The sequence below is a fragment of the Xyrauchen texanus genome, chromosome 16, assembly GCF_025860055.1.
Source record: "Xyrauchen texanus isolate HMW12.3.18 chromosome 16, RBS_HiC_50CHRs, whole genome shotgun sequence".
Classification (NCBI taxonomy): domain Eukaryota; kingdom Metazoa; phylum Chordata; class Actinopteri; order Cypriniformes; family Catostomidae; genus Xyrauchen; species Xyrauchen texanus.
In genome coordinates, this window is record NC_068291.1 from 27,079,348 (window position 1) to 27,103,463 (window position 24,116).

A 24,116-nucleotide genomic window follows, 5' to 3' on the forward strand; every position below is an offset into this window, starting at 1 on the left:
TGTAATAAAAGGTGGGTTTCTTGTGGTTTAACAAGCAAATGAATAGACTAATCTCTGATGCTAATTAGCTGTCTACAACATGCATCTGAGAACATAACTTTCAAGTTGAGTATGTGTTTTGCTGTCTAAAGGGGTTTCATCTTTGGTTCAGAAGGCATCTTATTACCTCATCAACATATTTTCCCACACATAATATAAGATCTTGGTGTTTGAGAAATCAATATGTTATTTGACTGTGAAATGGTTTAGAATTTGTTTTGTTTCATAATAAGCATAAATCAATTTTAAATGAGAATCAGTGCTTTAAAACAAAACATTACGGAAACACATAGGCCCCATTAACATGTGCCCTTGCATTAACATGTGTCTCAAATCCAGTATCTGGATGTTATTTAGCTGGATTTTATTTACACCTTGCAGTCAAATGAGTCTCCACTGAGATTGGATAGAGATCGGATCAAAATGACCCACGCAAAATGGAAAAAATTACTTGCATATTATATCAAAGGCTGTGTAAATGGAAACTTCTCAGACTTTTAGCGAATTTGAAAAACATAATAATAATAATTCAAATGATTTCTATTATGTTAAGAGTCAGGGTTTTTCCTTAATTTAAAATTTTTGGCGGCCGACAAATCTAAATTTCAGGTCGCCAAAGCAAATTTAATGATTTTTGTCTCGCGTTCTGCGCTTGGCTACATATGCTTCATCTGAAACGTGAGAGAAGCCTGGTTTCATGTGAGTGTCACGGGTGATTAGAAAACAGGTGGGAGACGAGAGCAAGAGGGATTTGAAGAGCGCGACAGGATATTCCAAGTGAATTCCAATGGAATAATTCATTTTGTTCATTGTTCAGGTGACAAGATTGCAACATGGCAGTGTCTGGTGTTCTTCACATTGCAATGGCAGAATTAACAGAAAAACTCAAGAAAGGCTGACTGTAGCGTAAACTCACATAATGAATTACTTGTGTAGTTGTTTCCGGATAACAAAAATCTTTGCATTTACAGCTATGAATGTGGTCAGTATTCTTTTCTGACCACCACTGAATGTGGTTTCAGTGATAAGATCTGATCACTATCCGTTCACAACGTGTCTTGGGTGCACCTGTCACTGAATGTGGTCAAGTGCAATCCGACAACAATCTGATCACCGAAAACATATTTGAATGTAAGGTGTAAATGGGGCCATAGTTTTGAGTGTGTGTGTGTGAGCAAGAGATAGAGAGAGACAGCATTTGAAAACACAACCTAAAAACTAAAAGAATGGCGGAAGTCTCTCCAGTGCCAGAGAGTCACTCAGGTGATGTGATCATAGCAACGTAAACCACATTTACCACCGAAGCTGCTGCTTCCTTTCCTAAAGGGCCTAAGGCACATTGCCAGGTCCAGATTTATCCCACGGAAGGGGGTCTATTACACCTCTGCTAACAGTGCTCAAAGTATTCGATCACCCGTGAGATAGATTTCTGTCCTGTGGTTCCAACAGAACACTGATAATGGGAAAGGACAGAGAAAAAGAAATAACATATATGAATGTCAATGCCCACATCAAAGAAATGGAGTACATGAATTCTTCTCTTTGACATCATTAGTTACTTTCCACTATCAGGATGGGGTTATCAATTGGTCAGCTGGGCCAATAGCCACAGACCCCGAGCTACAACATCAAAATCAATCTGCATTCCCACCACCGGGCAAATAGCCCTGCAGCCCTAAAACCCACCCTTACTACACTGCCCTGGTGCCACACTCACACACCCTGCCCATTTCACAAGCAAGAGGGAAGCTCAACCTGAGGTACCGGACTCTGGATAAAATCTAGCCCTCGAATTGAACATGGTGGATACTGAAGCTGCTGTTTGTTGGCTTATTTTGGTCTTTGCTTTGTGGTAAGCGAGAACTGATTCCGCAAAACTCAGTCTTTGACATTGATCCCGCCTCAATCCTCAGTTGACCTTCTTTGGCGCTAGGGTAATCAGCTCGCCAAAGGTGCTTGGCCATTGGCCCAAAGAGGCATGATGAAGCCCTGAAAGTGACAGTGTGAACGCAACTGGCCCTGACATTCCCTCATTTGGCCTGATAGTGGAAATGTGGCTATTGATTGTACTTACCGTCAGGTTCATGAAATTAAGGAATTTCTTCAGCATTTCAGTCATGATAGAGAAATCACCCTTAGGAAGGTTTTCCCGCACTGTTTTCACATTCATCTGAGAAAAGGGAGGATAATAAAAACAAATACTTTCAAGAATTGGTTTTCCATTGAGTGTTTTGCTCAACACCAAAGAACGGAAAACAAAAAAATATCTGTGTTGTTTTTAAGGAACTGCATGTTTAATTTTCACACCTCTGTGGCTTTCCACAAGACAATCAGTGTCTCTCATTTTCTTCTGACTTGCGCCTTTCCTTTGATTCATTGTTGTGGGACTTTTTCCACACACACCTTCATCTGCACTCCTTTCTGATTTGTGTTACCATTATTTTTTGTACCCTAGATATAACTGAGGTACTAGAAATAACTGTTTTACACCCTGGTTATCTTTTGACCTCTTCATGTAGCAACTTTGAGCCATGTTGTAACAAAATCTAATTAAAATCTAACAACGGAACTTTCATTCATTCTCTGAGCTCGGAGTGTATGAAAATGTTTTTGTAATTCAAAGACTTGTGCACCCAATTTTCAAATGATTGAATGAATTAACAGATACACAAACAAATTTAAAGCTCTCTGGATCAGGTGGCGAATGTCAGTAAGTGATGCTCACCGGACTCTCCTGACATAAGCACCCAAGTAGAAGAGCTGTGTATGATGCCACAATGCTGTCCTCCATGTGTCTGCCAGCATGCTGCAAGGCTATCATAGAAAGGAAATCAACATGAAAACTTGCAAGTGTATGACAATATGACAGAGTAAAAATACATGTTTAACCATCCTATTCTGATAAAGACATAAAATAATATATACAGTGCATACGGAAAGTATTCACAGCGCTTCACTTTTTCCACATTTTGTTATGTTGCATCCTTAATCCAAAATGTATTACATTCATTTTTACCAATACCCCATAATGACAACATGAAAGAAGTTTCTTTGAAAAAAAAAAAAGAACACATGTACATAAGTACTCAATAATGTATTTAATCAATTTTGGAATAAGGCTATAACGTAACAAAATGTGGAAAAAGTGAAGCGCTGTGAATACTTTCCGGATGCACTGCATATACATATATATATATATTATTTATTTTTTTACCAATCATATATTTCAAACATCAAAATTCTATAACTTAAATTATAACAATAATAATAATAGTAAATTAACAATAATAATAATAATATCAAGAAAATGAACAGTATTAAACAGAAATGAACAGCAATGGACTGTGAATATTCAATTGGTGTATAAAAAGAAGAATCAGACTTTTTCTTTGTTCTCGGTGTGCGTGCATGCGTGAGTGCACACATTAAGTGTGTATGGGTGTGTGTTAATTTGTGTGATGTGTACTCCGTTCTGCCTGTATTAGTCTAACCAATGTATTTCTGTGTGTGTGTTGCATTGTGGATGTACTATGGTCTTACCCCCTCATTTACAGTGACGGAAAAAAGTATTTGATCCCCTGCTGATATTGTACGTTTGCCCACTGACAAAAAAAATGACCTGTCTATCATTTTAATGGTCAGTTAATTTGAACAGTGAGAGACAGAATAACAACAAAAAAATCCAGAAAAACGCATGTCAAAAATGTTATAAATTGAATTGCATTTTAATTGTATTCGACCCATCTGCAAAACATGACTTAGTGATTGCCAACAAGGGTTTTGCCACCAAGTACTAAGTCATGTTTTGCAGATCGATCGAATACTTATACATGTAGGCAGTCACTACATGTGACTTTGTTTATGCTTTACCATTACTATACCATGAAAGAGCGATTCATTGCTACCTTTATTAAGATCAAGCTCCTCTTCCTCCTCCTCTTTCTTTTCATTGGTGTCGTTGGTTTCCGAGGCGACCCACTGGATCTCTCCGGAAGTTTCCTGCCACTCTCCGCTCTGGTCTGCCTGAGACTTCGGTGCCTCAGTGATGAGGTCATCAGTCTGTGCCTCAGCTAGAACAGCAGCTTGCTCCCGTTCCAGGAAGAGCTAATGCAAAGAGACACACAAAAAAAAAAATTGCATTCAAGACATATTTCCTAATGAAATAGGAGCAGGATATATTGGGCAGGACACAAGGGTTTGTCCCCTTTTTCTTTTTTTAACCATTATCATGAACCATTATTTGATACTTGCTGTCAATGGCAGGTGCATAAAATAAAAAACACAAGCATAAAGATGACTTTTAAACTAATAGCAACACTCAGATTTTGATTTCATGGGGACTTTAAGTGGCAAATAACTATCCAAAATAGTAAAATAAACCATAATTGGCCATGTGCATCATGTGCCGTGCTTTATCATAATTGAAGAGAATTGCACTTTGATGTACATTATAAAAGTGTTGAATTGGATAGTGTGAAACCCTGAGGACAAGCCTCTATTTCTAGTTAATGGTCTTTTTAGAAAGATGCAGGCTGACAACATGGGGAGTCCCGTCCTCAATTGACACTGTCAGCAGTCACCTGATTGGCCTGGAGCTGAAACAAACCTGTACTAGAACTGCCAGAGCGTTTGACGACTTTTGTGTTGTGGGTTCCTTCTCGTCCTCTCCCACTGTTTTATCCTCTTTTTGTTCCTCTGTCTTCTTCCCCTCCTCTCCTTCCATCTTCACATCATTCTGCATCTCCATCAGGTAGCTTACGTCCACCTCCATCTCTACCAGACAGTGTCTGTTTCTGGCGCTGTATTCCACCAGATTTATCAGCAGTCCCAGACCCTGTACAGAAATAAACAATATCACACATGCAAAAAACACAGAGCATGTCACAGCACAAGTCCTGATGATTATTTTGAGCTCTCACCAGCACACGGATGTCAAATCTTTGCTCCTGAGGCAAATAACGAGGAACCTTCAGAACGCAGTCTAGAGCCGTCAGTAGGAATCCATCCTGCTCACCTGTTTTAGTGCTGCCCCACTCTGAGTGTTCAAAGAGAGAAAGCGTGTTAGCGTAAGTATTTATATAATTAATTTAATTTGTAAAGATGTTCATACAGATCCTCTATTCAGGTACACTGCATAGGTTTTCATGTAATGATAAAAATACTGGAACTAAAGTATGCTACTTCCTTGTGTCATTTTTTTCTTAACTAACACCAACTTTGTCTATTCTTAACGCTACTTCTGTGGCTCTATGACGAAGCAGGATGTTTAGCACTAATTGCACAAAGCTCAATAAAGATGAAAGAGAAATAAGTGAGTAAACTGTACAACAATATCCAACACACTAAAGAATTGTATTCTATCACAACATAATGATTATAAATGAAGCACAAGGGGAGTGTGGTTTGAATTTAGTGCATCCAAGTCTCTCACCGTCATCATGTGTAAGGTTGAGAAGAACTCCGATAACAGCTCTCATACAATCCTCCATGGCCTTGCCCACATTGCTATGACTACTCTGTGGAAGGGCGGAACTAGATGAAGAGACCTCTCGGCTGTAACGCTGTATCATCTGTTCACAATAGTGCAGAGCCCTACACACATGAGCACACAGAATACAATGATGCCACACATCCTTTCAACACAGAGCAAAACTAACTTACAGAAATATATGCACAAAATGCATAATATATTAGGGCTGGTATAATTAACGCGTTAATTTCTGTGATTAATAGTTGACTGTTAACGTGTATAAAAATAAAATAACGTAATTAATGCAGTATCTGTTTTTTTTTTCACTCTCTGAAAGTTCACTAATGTTATTTCTCCACAACCTGCGGATAAAATTTGCATATATACATTTCCATGAGGTATATGCTCGACTCAACTGCACATCGTAGCACAGAAACTGATTGTGTGGAGCAGTGCACACTTATTCATTACGTGCAGTGCATGTCCTGGGCATAATAAACACAGGAGCAGATTTACTGTATGGAGAATGGAGACTTCACCTGCAAGTGGTGAGCCAGGGGTGGGAGAGATATGGGCAAGCAGACATATCTCTTCAGATGGCCTGAAAATGCTCACTCACTGTCATCTGAACCAGTATCAAAAGCGAAAACACGTGAGAGAGACCAAGTGTGTGTGCAAGACCGAACGGCAGCCAGAGAAATTAATAGTTTTAAAAGATTTTAAACTTAAACAAATTCAACTTCAGCATTCAATTTATTATATATCTTTATGTATAATGTCTAATAATGCATTGGCAATAAACACTTAAATGTATCTTGCCTATAAAGCTTGATATAAATTGAATCTACCCATTCGATCCTGTTATTAAAAAGGTCCACTGGAAAATGCAAGAAGATTCTGACCAATTTTTAATTACAGCATGTCTACTAATATCATGGCATATAAACATATGCTGGTATCAAAGGTGTTAATTTATTTTATAAATGATACACCTGTAAAAACATGTCTAATTTACACCATCTGCAAAAAACACGTACATATTAAAATAATCAAAATAAATGATACCTAACCCATTTCTAGCAAGTTCTTTGAGACATAATATAATCATAAGTATATTTACTTTATACTTTGTTAGTTAACCATTGTACCATTTACCATTATTAATTGTGATTAATCACAGAAAACATTTAAATATTTTAGCCTATTTCCATAAACACTATATAAACACATCACCTTGCCGAAGACACAATGAGCTGGGACTCTTTGTAGGCGATCAGATAAGCTTGGTTCTCAGGGTTGTGGACTGTAACCTGGAATTAAAAGATAAATAATGCATTAAATTTAACATAGAAATAGCATGCAGATATGATCATATATTTCTCAAACATTTACTCACACTCTCTAAAACCCGTAAACAGCGCTCTGCTCCCCATAAGGACGCCACCAGGCTCTCCTTTTCCTCCTCTTTACTTAAGTTCTCCACACACTCTTTCACTGATGGAGAGAGAGAGAAAGATTTCTGGTAAATATAAATGGGGTAGTTCATGCATAACATGTTTATGTACTTTTTTTTTATAAATCAAGATTTTAATAAATGTATAAAGGAAAGGGCATATTTTAGTTGCTTTAAAATAATTTCTTTTATAACGTTTTTTTACCATTTTTAAATCACCTTTTTTGCCTTTACAAGTTCATTTCAAATAGTCCTACAGTGTGCCAAATTCCTTTTTAACAGTACAAATATTTTCTCAATAAATATGAATAATGTTGCAACAACTATTCAATAGAATGGATAATAATCGATAATGAAACTTAAAAGGTTGTACTGAACGGGATTACTAAAATTAAAGAGGACAAAATTATATTTTCAAAATACCTCTAAATGACATTCATTGAATTAAAGTTGAATTCAGTAAAGATATTCACTGCAAAAAATTATTTTGTTATAAAGTTTTTTCTCTTGTTTTCCATTTAAATTCCATGTCTATAAATCCTTAAAACAAGATACATTTACTTGAGAAGCAACATATAAGATATTTAGACTTGCTTTAAGAAAATGTATCTGTGAGTGCAGTAAAGACAATATATTATATTCAAGATCTATTCTCTAAAAGCAAGTATAAATACCTTATATGCTGCTTCTCCGGTGAAAGCATCTTTTTTAAATGATTTTTAAATATTTTAAAACGTGTATTTTCAATATTATAATAAATATTCTCAGATAAAAAAAAATATTCTTCTGCAGGATAGCTGCTAAAAAAATTACATTGTTTTAAAGGAGTTTTAGATATTTATATTGGAAAACAAGCCAAAACAAAAACAAATAAAAAAAACTTTTTGTTGCAGTGTATAACGGGGCGAAGACTACCTCTCTCACCTTTCTGTTCACATCAATCCATCTTTAACTTATATAAAAAAAAACAAGCTTTCTCTTATTAATAAAGCTGCGTATTGCCAACTTTCTTCATGATAAGAAATGCACAGTGACATTATTATGATTCAATAAGTCGCGAGCCATCACGTTATAATCTAGCTGCATTAAGCGTGCACGCTCAAGGGATGAGCATCCCCGTGACAGAGTTTACATCAGCCGGGTGCAGTTTCAATCTCTCCCCCTTAGATCGGGACATTCGTGCAACTCACAAAAGAGGCTCTGACTGCACAGTTTCATTGTTTGAAGTTATTTACATGATGTTACTGCTGCTTCCATATTATTTTAACTTTAACAAAGCTGCAACGCATGAAACATAACTGCATTTAAGATGCAATGCCGGGGTGATTCCTTTGAAGACGCTCAAGAAGCGGCAGCTCCAGCTCCACTTATTCCACAATGAGAGTGCTTCTGTATTTACTTATTTTGATTTTTGCATTATAGTTCCCTCTTACTTTGCAATATACATCACCTGAAGCTGTTTGAAAAGTTTAGTGTGCATCTGGACTGTGAGCTGTGTAATTCTTCTTTCCTCAGCCCGGCACGAACTGCAGTGCTCTCACGCGTCATAATTAGAGTTTAATGTGATCTAATGTTACATCAAACGACTATTTGACAACGAAAATTTTTGCAGACAATGTTTTATTGTCGATAACGTCAACAAATTTTCAGCCCTATTATCGATTAAGGGTGCTAGATTTGTGGTGGTGAAGTGGGCTAAAGTATAGAACTGGTAAGCAGAAGGTTGCTGGTTTGATCCCCACAGCCATCACCATTGGGTCCATGAGTAAGGCACTTAACTCCAGGTTGCTCCGGATTGTCCCTGTAATAATTGCACTGTAAGTCGCTTTGGATAAAAGCCTCAGCCAAATGAATAAATGTAAATGTAATAAATGATTGCATGAAAAAAAAAAAAATGGTGAAAGCATAAATCCACATCGAGGCACTCATGTGGAATTTAAATATTAAAAACCTGTTATTATAGGGGCTATATCTTAAAAGCACCAATGCGTATCGGCCCAAACAGGCATTCATCTGGGTAATAATTTATTTTTGTAATAAATGATTCGTTGGATATGTGCTGCATGCATTGAAAAGCTCAGTTAATGATGTCACTTTACAGTAGTGAAAAATGCGCACAGGAGGACTTCGTGTTAAACTACAAAGAAGATTATGAGCATACAGTTTGTGGACTGGGATAAGGCAAGTATTTCCATCTGGCAAAACTGTTTGTCTTTAACACAGTCTTCTCCGTTAAACTTTAATAAGCACGCGAGCGTCCAGAAAGGGAGCACAATTATTTTGATTAAACTGTGCAGTTTAATAAACATGTTTTTTCCTCCATTTACAGTTTTGTGGCGGCCGGCCATGGAACATTACAAGACGGCGAATCAAAATTAATGAAATGTATCTAGCGTCCGGCACTTTATAAGCGCTAAATAGGTTTCTCATCTGAAACATGAATCCTTGCGTGGCGATCGAAGCCTGGTTTCGCAAGCGTTACATCCCTATGCATGTATGTGTATGCATGCTTGTTTTGTGTTCTCTGTTTCACTCTCTTTTTACACACTTTGATTAGGCTGCTGTTATTGGTTATCTGGGCTGCCAATCTTAATTACCCTGATGACATCATCTCCACTCTCCACCAATGGATGGCCTTTCCTTCTCTTGTACTTTTGGTGTTTTTTTGAGAGCAGGCAGAATAGTTTAGACATTGGCGTTTCCAACGCTGAAGACCTGTTTTATTTTCTTTCTTGCGTTTTGTTTGAACTAACAATTTATTGAGTTTAGAAGGCTATAAAAATAAGTTCACATTGTTTTGTTTTGATTCTTTCTTTTCTTTGGCTCCACTCATGTCCTTTTTCCCTCTGGTTTCATTATGAGTATGTTCTTTGCACAACCTCTTAACACCCTATTCAGTTACCTTTGACTTTTCATTACGGTGATACAACTCAGAATAAATTACCTTTTTTATACAGTTTACTTGCCTGGTTGCTTTTTGTCATTGGCCAACCCAACACACACCTTAAATCCATTTACAATTAAAATGTTACCCCCTCATACCCTTAGACAACCCTAGGGGTCGTAACAACATTCATGTCGCACGATCCACCACAGAAACACAAGCAAATAATCTGCTCTGCACTATGTCTCTGGAGCACCACAAAACGTATGCGATCTGTTTGAATTTCACTGAGAATTTTCTACTTTAAAGCGCTATAGAGGCAGTCAATCCTCTCAAATGGCTAGACATCACTGATGGGAAAAGAAACTGTTGTTGCATGCACAAATATAAACGGCAAGGCTTTTTAAAATACAAATTACCACACTTGGGCTATTAAAATGCATCACGGTAAACTATACCAGAAATGTTATTGAATAGTTTTATATTAAACAATCTCGGGAGGAATCTATTATTCATTTTTATTATAACAGTGGTAAAGTTTATAAATGTGTTTAGGCTAAAATTATTTATAACAAATTGTATAATTATACTAATAATAATACTAGCAACATCGACTAAACTACAGTAATGAGGAGCCATACAGTAATGAGGAGCCATACATGGTCTTACCTGTGGCTGTTTATTATATATTATTACAAATGCACTGTTAAAAAATTGGATGAAGTATGCAGGAATTATGAATAAATTGTGGTTAATTTTCCTTGTGTAATACACTGTATGTTCTGCTTTAATGAATGTCTGATATTAGGAAACAAACTGTCCTGATTTGACATCAGATATTCCTAAAGATGACCTAAATAGCGAATAGCTGGAGGAAAAGAAAGCAATATCTGTCATTGTGTAGGAAACACATTTTCCAAAAGAAGAACAATTCCAACTCAGTCAATTAGTCTACTCATGGGTACAGTCATAATGTTATAAAGTTAGTTTAGTTTGATTTCCCACAGCACCTTGAAGAAAAAAGATATTTCAAAAGCTTCAAGATATTTAGATGATCAAAAATAACCTATATATATCCAATGTAAACACTACATATACACAGATGAGCCAAACAATTATGACCACTCACAGGTTAAGCGAATAAAGTTGGTCAGCTCCTAACAAGGGCATATGTCAAGGTCTGGGTAGATTAGATTGTAAGTGAACAATTCCCATAGTCATCGTGTTGAACGCAGGAGAAATGGGCAGGAATAAAGACTTGAGCAACTTTGACAAGGGCCAAATTGTTATGGCCAGACAACTGGGTAAGAGCATCTCTTGAAACGGCAAGGCTTGTGGGGTGCTCTGGGTCAGCAGTGGTGAATACATACCGATAGTGGTCCGAGGAGGGACAAACCACAAACCGGCAACAGGGTGTTGGGCGCCCAAGGCACATCGATTCGCGAGGGCAAAAAAAGGCTATCCTGTCTGGTCCAAACCGACAGAAGGTCTTCTGTGGCACAAGTCACAGAATATTTTAATAATGGTTGCATAATGTGTAACACACAGTGCATCGAACCCTGCTGTATATGGGTCTACGTAGCCGGAGACCAGTCAGAGTGCCCATGATGACCCCTGTCTACGGTAGAAAGTGCCTACAATGGACACGCAAACATCGGAATCGGACCTTGGAGCAGTGGAATAAGGTCGCCTGGTCGTTGAGTCCTGTTTTCTTTTACATCACGTGGACAGCCATGTCTGTAGGATGCATTGTGGGGAGACAACAAGCTGGTGTAGGGTTTGTGATGTTCTGGGCAATGTTCTGCTGGGAAACCCTGGGTCTGGTCATTCATTTGGACATCAATTTGACACGTGTCACCTACCTAAGCATCATAGCGGTAGTGGCCTCTTTCAGCAGGATAATGCACCCAGCCACAATGCACACACTGTTCAGGAATGGTTTGGGGAACATGGACTTCACAGTAACATGCGCAACAAGCCACGTGATAAGATGCGCGGATTAACTGTGTCAGACGAGGAGGCAACTGAGATTTGTCCTCCGCCACCCGGATTGAGACGAGTCACTACGCCAACACGAGGACATAGAGTGTGTATTGGGTATTGGGCAAAATTGGGAGAAACAAATAATAAAAAAACAAAATTACAAAATCCTGTTTAAAATAGTTTTAGATGGAGTATAGCACGATATGTTCACACACACAGGTAGTGTACCTTTATCTACGATGTGGTCAAGTCCCCCCAGTAGACGCAGCTCTTCTTTAAACCAGTCTCCTGCTCGCTTTGACGTCAGAGACAGAAGCGTCTCCATTGCTAAATGGCCCGTCTGAGAAAGAGTGAGAAAATTAAAGTGAAAAGGTGCATTCAAGCAATGAAAAGGAGGCAAGGGCCAAAACGTCTCTTCAAATATTCATTTTAATTTGAAAACACCTCTCCTGCCGAAGCAGAACTTCACACTTGAGCGACAGTTGACAAATAGACTTCTTTCTGAGAGGCAGGGGGTGAGGGAAGATATGCTCGATAAACCTTTTATTTTGATACTTTTTAGAGCCAATTTTGTCACCTTTTTAAGGAATAAAGAAAAAAACCTATTCGGAAGAAAACTATCAAGTAGCAAAGGCCCCGTTTATACCTGGTATTAACATCCGTCTCTGGTGATCTGTTCACAAGTTGTCAACCGAGACAGATCAGTTTACACCTGGTATTAACAAGAGTCTCAATCGCATCTCCCGCAATCAGATTTTGAGAAGAGGGTCTCTGATTTCATGACTACACACATCACTCACTTTGTTGGTGTTTGCATGTTGATAAAAGTGCAAAACTTATATGAACAAAAAACAAAAACTGTGTCCCTAAATAAAACAGATTTTTAAATCTAAACACAAACGTGACACCTTGAGTGGAATTCTCAATTATTTTATGTTCATGTGTGCATGCATCACATGATCGGTCATTGTATGTTGATATTAGGCATATGTAGCTGTTGATATTGTGCATGACTTTGTATGGGCTTCTTCAATTTTTTTTATATCAGATGGTTTTCTTTTAAAGCCGTATGTAATGTTGATTGACAGGTGAGTAGGTCTTTCACAGATGTCCAGAGGGGTATTCCAGAAAGCAAGGTTAACTTACCATGACAAACCCTGAATGCTCGTTTCTTTAACCCAAAACTTGCTTACTCGTGGTATGTTGGTTCCAGAACACCTGCGCGGGGTTAGTTCACTCAATCGTGAGTTTGAAACTCAGTGTTAGTGCGCGTTCACAGTGAACTCAGAAAGGCATTCTCAGCAGAATTCCCAAGTCACCAAGGAAACAGACGCCAAGAAGAAAAGGCGCACTATATTTAAGTGATGTAAAATATGAAGTTTTAATGACTGCAAACGAGCATTACTTCATCTTCATTTTAATAGCGATAGAAGCTGCATCGGTATAATAATACATTTTTACCGTACATGTAAAAGCTTAATTCAATATTAATATTAGACCTCTCTCGCCTACATTAATGTTGACCGTTATGATAGACTTATAGACTATAGGTCAACTATACTGGTTTTAGTTATACATTTTACTGGTATTGACCATGTTCTGTGCATGTTCTTTTAATTTTATTTTGTCATGTGAACTGAATTTATTACCTTTATTTTTAATACCATTTGTTGTACCCAGTTTAACATTGGGGTTTCTAAAAACTTAGAATCATAATCACCTTTAATTTCCCACAGTTGCTGATGATGTCATTGTATTAATGGACCCTTTTTTAATTGTAGAATCTCCCAAACATGTCATCATTTTTAATTGACTGAATGTAATGATTATCAGTAGGACACACATGATTATTCAGAAGATGAAATCTGCTGTAACAGAGGTGGAGAATGATGGGAGGCCCACAGAGTTATGTGACCATTATGTCCTTTTCTTATTTGGTGTGGCAATAAAACTTGTTTGTTGTCTCGTCCCCTAAAAGGTAATGGCTGTGCTTTACCATGTAGAGGCCCCATCTACCTTCAACAACTTGGTACTGAATTAAATTATGTTGTTTTAACTGAAGATCATGTGTCTGATTATACATCATAGATGTTCATGATCTCAATATTAGAGAAAAGTAACTCATCACTTCCTAGTTGTAAAGGAAACAGTAAAAGTTCCATATTGAAAGGCAGATTAAACATGTAATTTAGAGGACCATATACAGCTTCTAATGGAGTAGAGGAGGCTGAGCATCTTTTCATTGAATCACTTGACCACCAGCTAAAGGAGGTCACTGTAGGATTCTCTAAATGACAGCATGTCTCATTTATATTTTCAGATAATAAAGGGAGTACAATGAACAAGTCTGGCAATATTCTTGTCTGAACAAGAATGAATGTGTGCATTTATACATACAGTACATCAATGTGATAAGGAATCAAATCTCTAACCTCTATGCTATATCTGTGAAATGGTCACATATCATCTATTTATTGAGCAAGAAGAATGAGTGATTAATTGCTTAAGCATGATTACATGATACTATGTAATGTTATAAATAACATGAATATTCATTGACTGAAGGGGCTGTAAAAATAATCTGGGTGCTATAACAATTGTATTCTTTGATATTTATATGTTCATTAAATGAATATCATGAAATAAAATTATTAATTAGAAAGGCTATATATAAAATACATAAAGCCCTTCCTTTCTTTACATTGAAGATTGTGGAGGCCTTTGCAATGTGTTCTACATAAAAAAATATTACAGTATTCAAAACTTCTCATTAAAAGAAAAAGCACAATGTACACAATTTGTTCACTTTTGAATGCAAATCTGCAGTGTGTGGGACTGGAAATGCCTGAGAGAAGATTTGTGAGGTAAAGATAGAATTTTACCATAATAATGCTTTAAAAGTATAATCTTGTGTAATTTAGTTTACACACCCAGTGTCGCTACCTGAAATAAACTAACTCTGGAACATAATCTAATCTGGAGCAGGTTATGTTCAGAGAGTAAGTTGCTATGGCTAATAACATAACCTGAAAGTTACCTCAGTTGTTGGAAACGAAAGTTTCAATTATCCACTTAGAGTAAACTTAACCAGGTAAGTCAATTCACCTACTTTCTGAAATACCCCATTGGTCACTGTTTACACCACAAATGCGATGTGGTCACATGCATTTTTAACTTCCTAAGAGAGTTGTTTGAACACAAAACAGCTTGGATACCATGTACACATATACTAAACAGAGTCATAAATTGCATTTGATTCATAAATACAAATGAACACTATGAAGGGGAAACACCAATGAACACACTGTCAAACAAAAAAGTGGAAAATAAAGGCTCAGGCATACTTATTTTTTTGCGTGTCAGATCGTCTCACACAGTCTTCCAAAGTATTTTTTGATATCACAATACATTTTAGTAATTTAAAGCGGTTCCTATGTTGGATCTGAAATATATTAAGTGTACTTGGGCCAAAAAGAATGCTGGCTGTCACTTACGTTGATGTTCTCCAGGTCCAAATGTTTGTTGTGGACCGTTTCACAGAGTTTGCGGATTTTCTCTTTAACTCTGCTTATCTCTTTAGCTGTAAGCTGGTCTGCTACGGAGTCATCCTGCTCTAGTTCAAGCAGCCTGATCATCAGCTCCAGACAGGACCGGTCCAGATCCATGTTCAGCCGGTCTCGGCTAAGAATGTACATAAGGGATGCTGTACACAGTGCCAAGTTCTACCGAACCAAGAGGAGCAAAAAGAAATAAGAAAAAGAATGCAGACATAGCATAATTTAATACTAAACTATAGGTTTTATAAAGACGAACTGTTCCAACTATGGAATTATTTTATGCAAATTGTTGATTAGCTTAAAGCCTCCACTAAGAAAAAGTCTATCACAACAACAAAAAAACTATTGCAGTAGCAACAAGACGACCATTGCAACAATGTTACAGTATATATACACAGTATCTCACAAAAGTGAGTACACCCCTCACATTTTTGTAAATATTTGATTATAACTTTTCATGTGACAACACTGAAGAAATGACACTTTGCTACAATGTAAAGTAGTGAGTGTACAGCTTGTTTAACAGTGTAAATTTGCTGTCCCCTCAAAATAACTCAACACACAACCATTAATGTCTGAACTAATGGCAACAAAAGGGAGTACGAGTAAGTGTCAAGCAAAGCCTTCCACAGTATAAAGATTACACTAAAATAGCACCAATTCAAGCAACATGAAATGTTTCCCAAAGTGTAAGTGGGAGTTTGACTCATTTTAAAGAACTAGACCCCACATAGGTTCCATTTGTTACAATGTAACATATTTTCCTCTATTTTGGCAAGTTCTTTCTCATCCATCAATTTGTGTCAGAAGAACAAGGGAGCAATGTATTCATTTTCTTGCTTTAAATTGCAGAATCCTGAGCTGCTTTATTTATTTATTTATTTTAAGTTATTCTAACCATGTATATTACAATGAATACTCAAGTCCTCCAAAGCCATTGTACTGCAGTCAGCAGTTAAACATTTTAGTTACAATAATACCATGTAACAATTTATTATTTTTTTTGGTTCTTGGGTAGTAAGTGTTATTTCCTAATTGCTTATGCCTCAAAAGTATAGAAAATGGCTATTATTCCCCACAAACATTCCTTTTGTGACCAGGACAGTGATATTTAGAAATGTACCTATTTTCTAGAACATTCCAGATAGATTCAGTGCTGAGTAAACTTGGGAGTAACTTCTAGAATTTTCCAGTAATATAAATAGTAGTATAAATACAGGGGCCTTAAGCCCACCAGTTCAGTTCAGTTCCAGCTGCCTGTGGATACATATCTGCATTTTTCTGAGATAAAATTTTATGTTATAAAACTTTTTAAAAGTTTTGAATAAAAAAAAAATTTGGGATGCCTTTGGGACAGCAGGGACACCAAGACACACTACCAAAGATGGTACTGGCCACAGCAGACAGAGTTCTCTGTGGGGAGGAACAATGTCAAGTGGGAGCCACTGGTTGACCCCCAGAAGGTACAGATACTACCTCTGCACATCAAATTGGGCCTTATGAAACAATTTGTCAGAGTTCTAGATAAGGAGTCGGCAGTCTTCAAGTACCTTCAAGACTTCTTCACTAAGCTGTCTGAGGCAAAGGTCAAAGCCGGTTTCTACTCAGACCACAGATAAAGAAGATCCTAGATTGCAATGAATTCCCCAAGAAGCTCACTATTGAGGAGAAAGCGGCTTGGAACAGCTGTCGCAGTGGTTTGGGGCTTCCTGGGCAATCACAAGGCCGAAAACTATGTGGAGCTTGTTGAGAATCTGGTGAAGAACTACGGCACAATTGGCTGCAGGATGTCCCTTAAAGTCCATATCCTTGATGCTCATCTTGATAAATTCAAGGAGAACATGGGAGCGTACTCGGAGGAGCAAGGCGAATGCTACCATAAGGATATACTGAACTTTGAACGCCGCTACCAAGGGCAGAATAATGAGAACATGATGGGAGACTGATGATTGGGGCTGCTTTGTGAAAGTGATTTACAGTAGAATCGTAAATCTCGCTTCTACATCTTTTGTAGTCATTTTTGTGTTACTTGTTACGTGTTAATTTGGATTCATGTTGTTTTTTTCTGACTTTGTGAACGAAAAGACACAAATTTGCCAATTTTCTCATTGGAAATGGGGAATTTCTAAATATCACTGTCCTGGTCACAAAATGAAAGTTTTTGGGGAATAATAGCCATTTTCTATACATTTGAGGCATAAGCAATTAGGAAATAACACTTACTACCCAGGAACAAAAATTGTGTTACATAGTGTAATCTATTCTAACTTGCAACTATGTATTGAACAATGATGCTTTTATCTCATCGCTGTTGCTGCCATTTTCTAAAAACTCTTTACGTCGTGCCCCTTAGCCCTGATAAAATCAGAGTAGTGCATGGCCTCTCTTGTGGCTTATTGCTTTATTTGAAACATCTGCCTTGACTCATTAAGTGGATTTAGCTTGTTTTTTTGTTTTTTTTCACTGTGCATCCATCGATACAAAAATAAATTAAAGTCAGGCAAAATGAGTCAAAGCAAACATTTTCACGCGCCATCTGGGTAAACAGAAGTAACGAGATTTACAGAGCAGAGGCTTAGCGTCTGTTTGCGTTTCTTGCTCATTTGAGAGCACAGATGATTACTTCTCTAATTAATCTATACTAATGAAGTAAACAACCTGCTTTTTTAAAGAGCATTAACATTATGAACAGCTACAGTATTGAGCTTGTCTGGAATGATTTGAAGTAACTTGGACAGAAGGTTTATTGGTGAATAAAGGATAGTTGGTATTTAGTGAATGAAAAACTGATCACTGTTAGCTTAATGGATTGTTAGCTTTGTAGTAGACAAGCCTGATGTTTCAGGAGACTCACCGGATGTTGTTGGGCATCACTTAGCATCTTAAAGACCTGGGCCACCTTCCCTCTGGCTCTCAGGTGCATCCGAAAACTGGGCATGGCACAGCGTGTAGCCAGGCCGATTATACTGCAGACACCGGAAAAAAAAAAAGAAACATCAACGATTAGTGGGAGTTTTTATATATGATGCATGCCCATATTTATATTTGTAGAGAGTGTGAGCTGAAGTGTTAAACCAATTACCATTGACTCATCCCTCAGTTTGTAAAAACAAACAAAAATTGTGTTTACAGTAATGAGAAAATCTAAGGGGGAATCTGTGGAAATCAATGTTTCAAAAGTAAAGCCACAGGACTTGAGATGGAAAAGCTGCTTACCAACTTTGTCTGTAAAAAGTTATATCCAATCTTTAAACTCGTATCATGAAAATCTGTTAACCCCAATAACTTTGTCATGATGCCCACGCATAGATACCAAAAAGAAAATCATATTACAATCCTTAAAGCATAAATACACAGAATAAGTATGTGTTTGTGAGCCTCACCTAAGGCAGCGTGTGTTGAGGGGTTGTGTGCTCTTCAAACCCGTCTCCAGATACTCAAAGTCATCAGTGAACTCCTGATTCTCCCCAAACTCCACCACATCATTAAAGTGCTTCACATGCTGGACCACTGTGTACAACTACATATCACAGAGAGAGAAAAACACATTACATGAAAAATCTGAGCACGTCCCCATTTCTGCACAGCTCAGTGTTCCCACTCTTTTCAAGCCACAATTTTCCAGGACATTTCATGCACCCAACAAGTGTAATATTTAAGCAAAAGCATGTGTCCATTTAAATGTAGCTTTTATTTTGCCTTTTGACAGAAGTTAGGGTTATCACCTCCAGATAAGCAGTATGCTCCATGGCACAGTGTCATTATTGATCCCCGTAAAGTAGTAATTTAAAGGGGTCATGACATGAGAAACCAAATTTGCCTTGATCTTTTGGTATATAAGAGGTCTTTGTATCATTAAAACGTCCTGCAAGTTTAATATTTTAAGACGTCCTCCCCATTCTAAACGAATCATTTATTTAATCAAGCTCAAAATACAGCTCGTTCTGGATTCATGGTTAGAAGTGACGTGTCGGTTAGAAGTGACGTAACAGCGTTTGCATATGACCGCCTCCAGCACAAGATAACTAAGCTTTAAGCGCAAGACAACTACGATCATTTCAGTATCGCCGTGCGCCTCACAAGTGTTCAGTCGATGGACAGCGAGCTCTGACAGAGACTACTTGTGCACAGGAAAATTACGATGCCACACAGATGTGCTGTTCCTGGCTGTGGTCAAACAAAACCTCTGAATAAGCTGCCGAAAGATCCAGGCGTCAGGGAAAAATGGATACAGTTTATTTTTTCGGACGTCCCAGTCACGGCAGTGTTAACTTAAGCGTTTGTTCTGTACATTTTAAGGATGACTGTTTTGAGAACAAATCTCAATATGATGCTGGCTTTGCCAGAAAACTGTTGCTCAAAGATAAGTCCGTGCCGACTATTCTGGGAACAACGACGACGCAAACTGTAAGTAATCTATTTTAAACTTTAAACTACTTTTTAAAGCGCAATTTCATTCATTATGAATAATCACAGTGTTTTTACTTAGTTTACTTGCATATTGTTCTGGCTGGGAGCGTCAATAATTGATACATAGGCACTGGCGTTAGCCAATCATAACAGTGAGCGTTAACACTGAAGTCTTAAATGGAAAACGCCCCCAAAACAGACTGTTTGAATCAGAGGATGAGAAACAGGGTGGGAAAAGGTCATAAATCACTAGATTTTAAAAGTTTTTCTTAAAAAATATATATTAATACTATAATTGCACCTAAGGGAACATAATAATACAATAAAAAAAACCATGTCATGACCCCTTTAATTAAATAAATACATAGTCTGTATGTGCTGTGCACTTCAGAGTGCTCTCTGTCTATGTCATCTCACACACACACACACACACACACACAAGCATACAAATGATGATCAGGATGAGGTGTTTTCAGTGAAAGAGCAGCCGGCTCTACACATTAATTTTGAAGCGTGCATCACTTGCCGTTTATTTATTTATTTATTCAATTAAATCAGACACTTTAAAGTGTTGAGTTTAATTATCACACTAAGACATATCTCAATTTTAAATGTACATTCAAACATTAATTTTCTTCCAAATACAGTATCATATTCCATGTCATTCTGCGGTTTATTGCTAATGGCATTTTATTCCTTTTATTCCATGTTTTCTGCATACTACGTGTTGTAACCGTGGAATAAGCTGAAAATTAATTCACATTCCGAGATGCTAAGGCCAAATCATCGCGTTACGAACCCAGTGTGAATTTTATTTTTTTTATAAATCAGTGGTCTGACTGTCATCATTGTCTAAAGTTTATAACTCACAGGGATGCAAGCTCATGAGGGTCCAAAAAGTTGAGACAATCATTAATCCACAGATGTTTTCTGGGGTTATTATTTTTAATTTTTTTAAAGAATAAGCTAAATGCACCAACTTATAAATATTCAAGTATAGAAAATTATCTGCACAATTGTGTAGAATTAGCTGCAAAAATAAAGGGTATTTTGGTGTGGCTTGCTTCTGTTTCACAAACAGAACAAGAACTTTCTAGAAATTTGCAGCAATATAAATTATAGTATATATACAGGGGCCTTAAGCCCACCAGTTCAGTTTAGTTCCAGCTGCCTGTGGATACATATCAAGACCTTGCTGGACGCCTTGAAGTATGATGAGTACAGCTGGGAGGTCATGGGAGACTTCAAAATGGTGGCATTCCTTATGGGTCTCCAAGGCGATTTAACCAAGTTTCCCTGCAATCTTTGCCTTTGGGACAGAAGGGACACTAAGGCGCACTACCACAGTTGGGACTGGCCACAACAGACAGAGTTCTCTGTGGGGAGGAACAATGTAAAGTGGGAGCCACTGGTGGACCACAGGAAGGTGACGATGCCACCTCTGCACTTGAAATTGGGCCTTATTAAACAATTTGCCAGAGCTCTAGATAAGGATTCGGCAGCCTTCAAGCAACTTCAAGACTTCTTCAATAACCGGTCTGAGGCAAAGGTCAAAGCCGGTGTCTGGACCATCAGAAGATCCTGGAGTGCAAACAATTCCCCAAGAAGCTCAGTAGTAAGGAGAAAGTAGCTTGGAATAGCTTTGTCGCAGAGCTTCCTGGGCAATCACATGGCCAAAAACTATGTGAAGCTTGTTGAGACTCTGGTGAAGAACTACGGCACAATTGGCTGTAGGATGTCCCTTAAAGACCATATCCTTGATGATCATATTGATAAATTCAAGGAGAACATGGGAGCTCTTCCACCAGGATATACTGGACTTTGAATGCTGCTACCAAGTACAGTATAATGAGAACATGATGGGAGATTACATTTGGGGGCTGATTTGTGAAAGTGATTTACAGTATAGTCGTAAATCTTGAAAAACTACTCACTTCTAAATCTTTTTTTGTAGTCATTTTTGTGTTACTTTAGTATAAATACATGTTAATTTGGATACATATGGTGTTTTTTTTTTCTGACTTTATGTGACCGAAAAGACCGTTTTCTCATTGGAAATAGGTACATTTCAAAATATCACTTTCCTGGTCACAAAAGCAAAGTTTATGCCGAATAATAGCCATTTTTTATACTTTTGAGGCATAAGCAATTAGGAAATAACACTTACTACCAAGAAACAAAAATTGTTACATAGTGTAATTAGTTTAGTGACCCTTTCTGGAAATGCCACTAGGTGGTAACAAATGAAAGTCTAATGTGCTATGAGCGAGTCATTGAATCATTTGAAATGTTCACGATTGAAATCTGCCAAGAGACTTTATAGTTTTTAAGCATTATAAGAACAATGCAGATCTATAATTTCCATTCAGTTTGTGAATGGCCGAGCAAGACCTTACATCCAAAAAGACAACAAAAATAGTCTAATAATGAGAATCAATAACGTCCTTACCTTCTACATTATTAAAATGTACATGTCAAATCTACTGACTTCAGTAGAAAGTTTAAGCTTAATAAAAAGAAAGCAGATGTACTGTATCATTTTCCTACAGTATTTAAACTGCTGAACATTACTTTTATCAGAAAAGACAACAATAAAAGCATAATAATTTTTAGTTTCAACGATGTCCCTTCGTCATTGTAAAGTGCATTTCACATGAGTTGACACCAGCATCAAGCGGCGCCTTGTCCTCCACATTAGGGTGGCTACACACTAACTAGTTTATGCTGCGTCAGAGAATGCTGCGAATGCATTGATTTCAAAGGGGATGGTGCGTCGGAAGGACGAAGAGGGAAATATTGAGACGTTCAACATCTCTTCATAGATTTCAACCATTTAAAAATATTACATTTATTTAATTGTACTCTCAAAGACATAATTTGTAAGGCAAAACGTGTGTGAAAAACACTTTGGTATGAAGTTGGAGCTGAGGTTGTGCTGACGCGTCACTTTATAGACTTCAATGTATTCAGCAGCACTGACACAAGTCATGTCACATCCCCTTAATGTGCAGAAACATCAGTCACTTTTACACATTAATAGCTCTTCTGCCCTTTTCTCTCCATGATGAACAAGGTAGACTAACATGCCGATGCTGAAGTTAACAAACAACATGACCATCTCATTCAGTCAGTCGGTACAAGTACCAGGTCATTCAGTTTGTTTATGAATGAGAAGTTTCACGAATGCCGCTTCTTATTTTGCATGTGCCGCTGAAGCAAGGCATGCGATTGGTCGTAGCTATAATCAATCAAGAGAACTGCCTCGGTTACACCACTATTGTCAAGCTCACGATTGGCAGCTGCAGAAATCAATCATGAGGGTGTAAGCGCCCTTAACCGCTGATGTTGTTTCACAATGCGAAGCCGCCAGCAGTGGAAAAAAAAAAAACTATACAAATTTGTGTATTTGACTCCTATAAAGATCGTTACAATGTTTTTGTGCTTGTAACGGAAACCTTGCTAGCAACACAGTCAAATGGTTATATTAATATTTTCCAGGACAAATCATTATTTTTCCAGGATATTTAGGTATTTTTAAAATTTTCCATGACTTTTCTATGACTTGAAAACTGCATTGCAAAGTTCCAGGTTTTTCATGACGCTTGGGAACCCTTACAGCTGAACTACTGTAAATGTGTCAGAAAGTTAGAGGAGAAAAATCTATTTGCATAACATTTAAATACAATATTTCCAAGACTGCATTGCTCACCTCCTTGTGCTCCTTCCTGCATTTGAGAGCAGTGACAATGTCCTGGTAGGGCTCAGTGGGAATCGTGACAGACTTGATGACTTTAGGAGGAGGGGGCGGAGCTTTAAACACTCCATCATCTTTATGGGAATTTGTGTCTTTGCTGCCATCAGACACACTGGCCTTCTGTGAGAAAGCAAAAAAAAACAAACAATAAATGGTGTGCAAAGGCAGAGAGAATGGCATTAAGAGCGTAAGACAACCTGATCATACTCTGCACTGTACAACATCAGGAAAATCTGATATTTCCTAACCGAGCATGCTACACAAGTTCTTGTCCATGCTCTCATCATATCTAGACTAGACTACTGCAATGTTCTTCTGTCAGGACTTCCTGAACGTAGTCAAACCTCTGCAATTAATCCAGAATGCGATGGTGCATTTAGCTTTCAACAAGCCCAAAATGCACTGACCCAATTCTACTGATGTCATCTTTCTTAATAAAAAATATATAATTTAATATAGCTGCAAGTGGCAATCATATGGGTCCAAGCACGTATGGCCAGAACATGACAAAAATAATCAGTACAAATACAACAGGGTTCCAGCACCTTCGATGCTTTGACCCCTAA

The 24,116-nt window shown here is 37.6% G+C and overlaps 1 protein-coding gene across 2 annotated transcripts in view; it reads right to left on the reverse strand.

Annotated features, from left to right (window-relative positions):
• Positions 1-1,406: 1,406 nt before the first annotated feature.
• Positions 1,407-24,116, reverse strand: part of LOC127657282 (wings apart-like protein homolog) — a 31,541-nt gene continuing 8,831 nt past the window's right edge. For both annotated transcript variants that reach the window (XM_052146010.1, XM_052146009.1), the window contains exons 7-20: positions 23,506-23,670; positions 18,770-18,906; positions 18,241-18,352; positions 15,324-15,551; positions 12,058-12,169; positions 6,906-7,003; positions 6,743-6,819; positions 5,471-5,631; positions 4,959-5,074; positions 4,646-4,873; positions 3,945-4,143; positions 2,765-2,853; positions 2,114-2,209; positions 1,407-1,492 (exon numbers count right to left, since the gene is read on the reverse strand). In XM_052146010.1, coding sequence (XP_052001970.1) covers positions 1,427-1,492; positions 2,114-2,209; positions 2,765-2,853; positions 3,945-4,143; positions 4,646-4,873; positions 4,959-5,074; positions 5,471-5,631; positions 6,743-6,819; positions 6,906-7,003; positions 12,058-12,169; positions 15,324-15,551; positions 18,241-18,352; positions 18,770-18,906; positions 23,506-23,670 — 1,884 coding nt within the window. In that variant the 3' untranslated portion in view covers positions 1,407-1,426. The remainder of the gene's footprint in view (positions 1,493-2,113; positions 2,210-2,764; positions 2,854-3,944; positions 4,144-4,645; positions 4,874-4,958; positions 5,075-5,470; positions 5,632-6,742; positions 6,820-6,905; positions 7,004-12,057; positions 12,170-15,323; positions 15,552-18,240; positions 18,353-18,769; positions 18,907-23,505; positions 23,671-24,116) is intronic.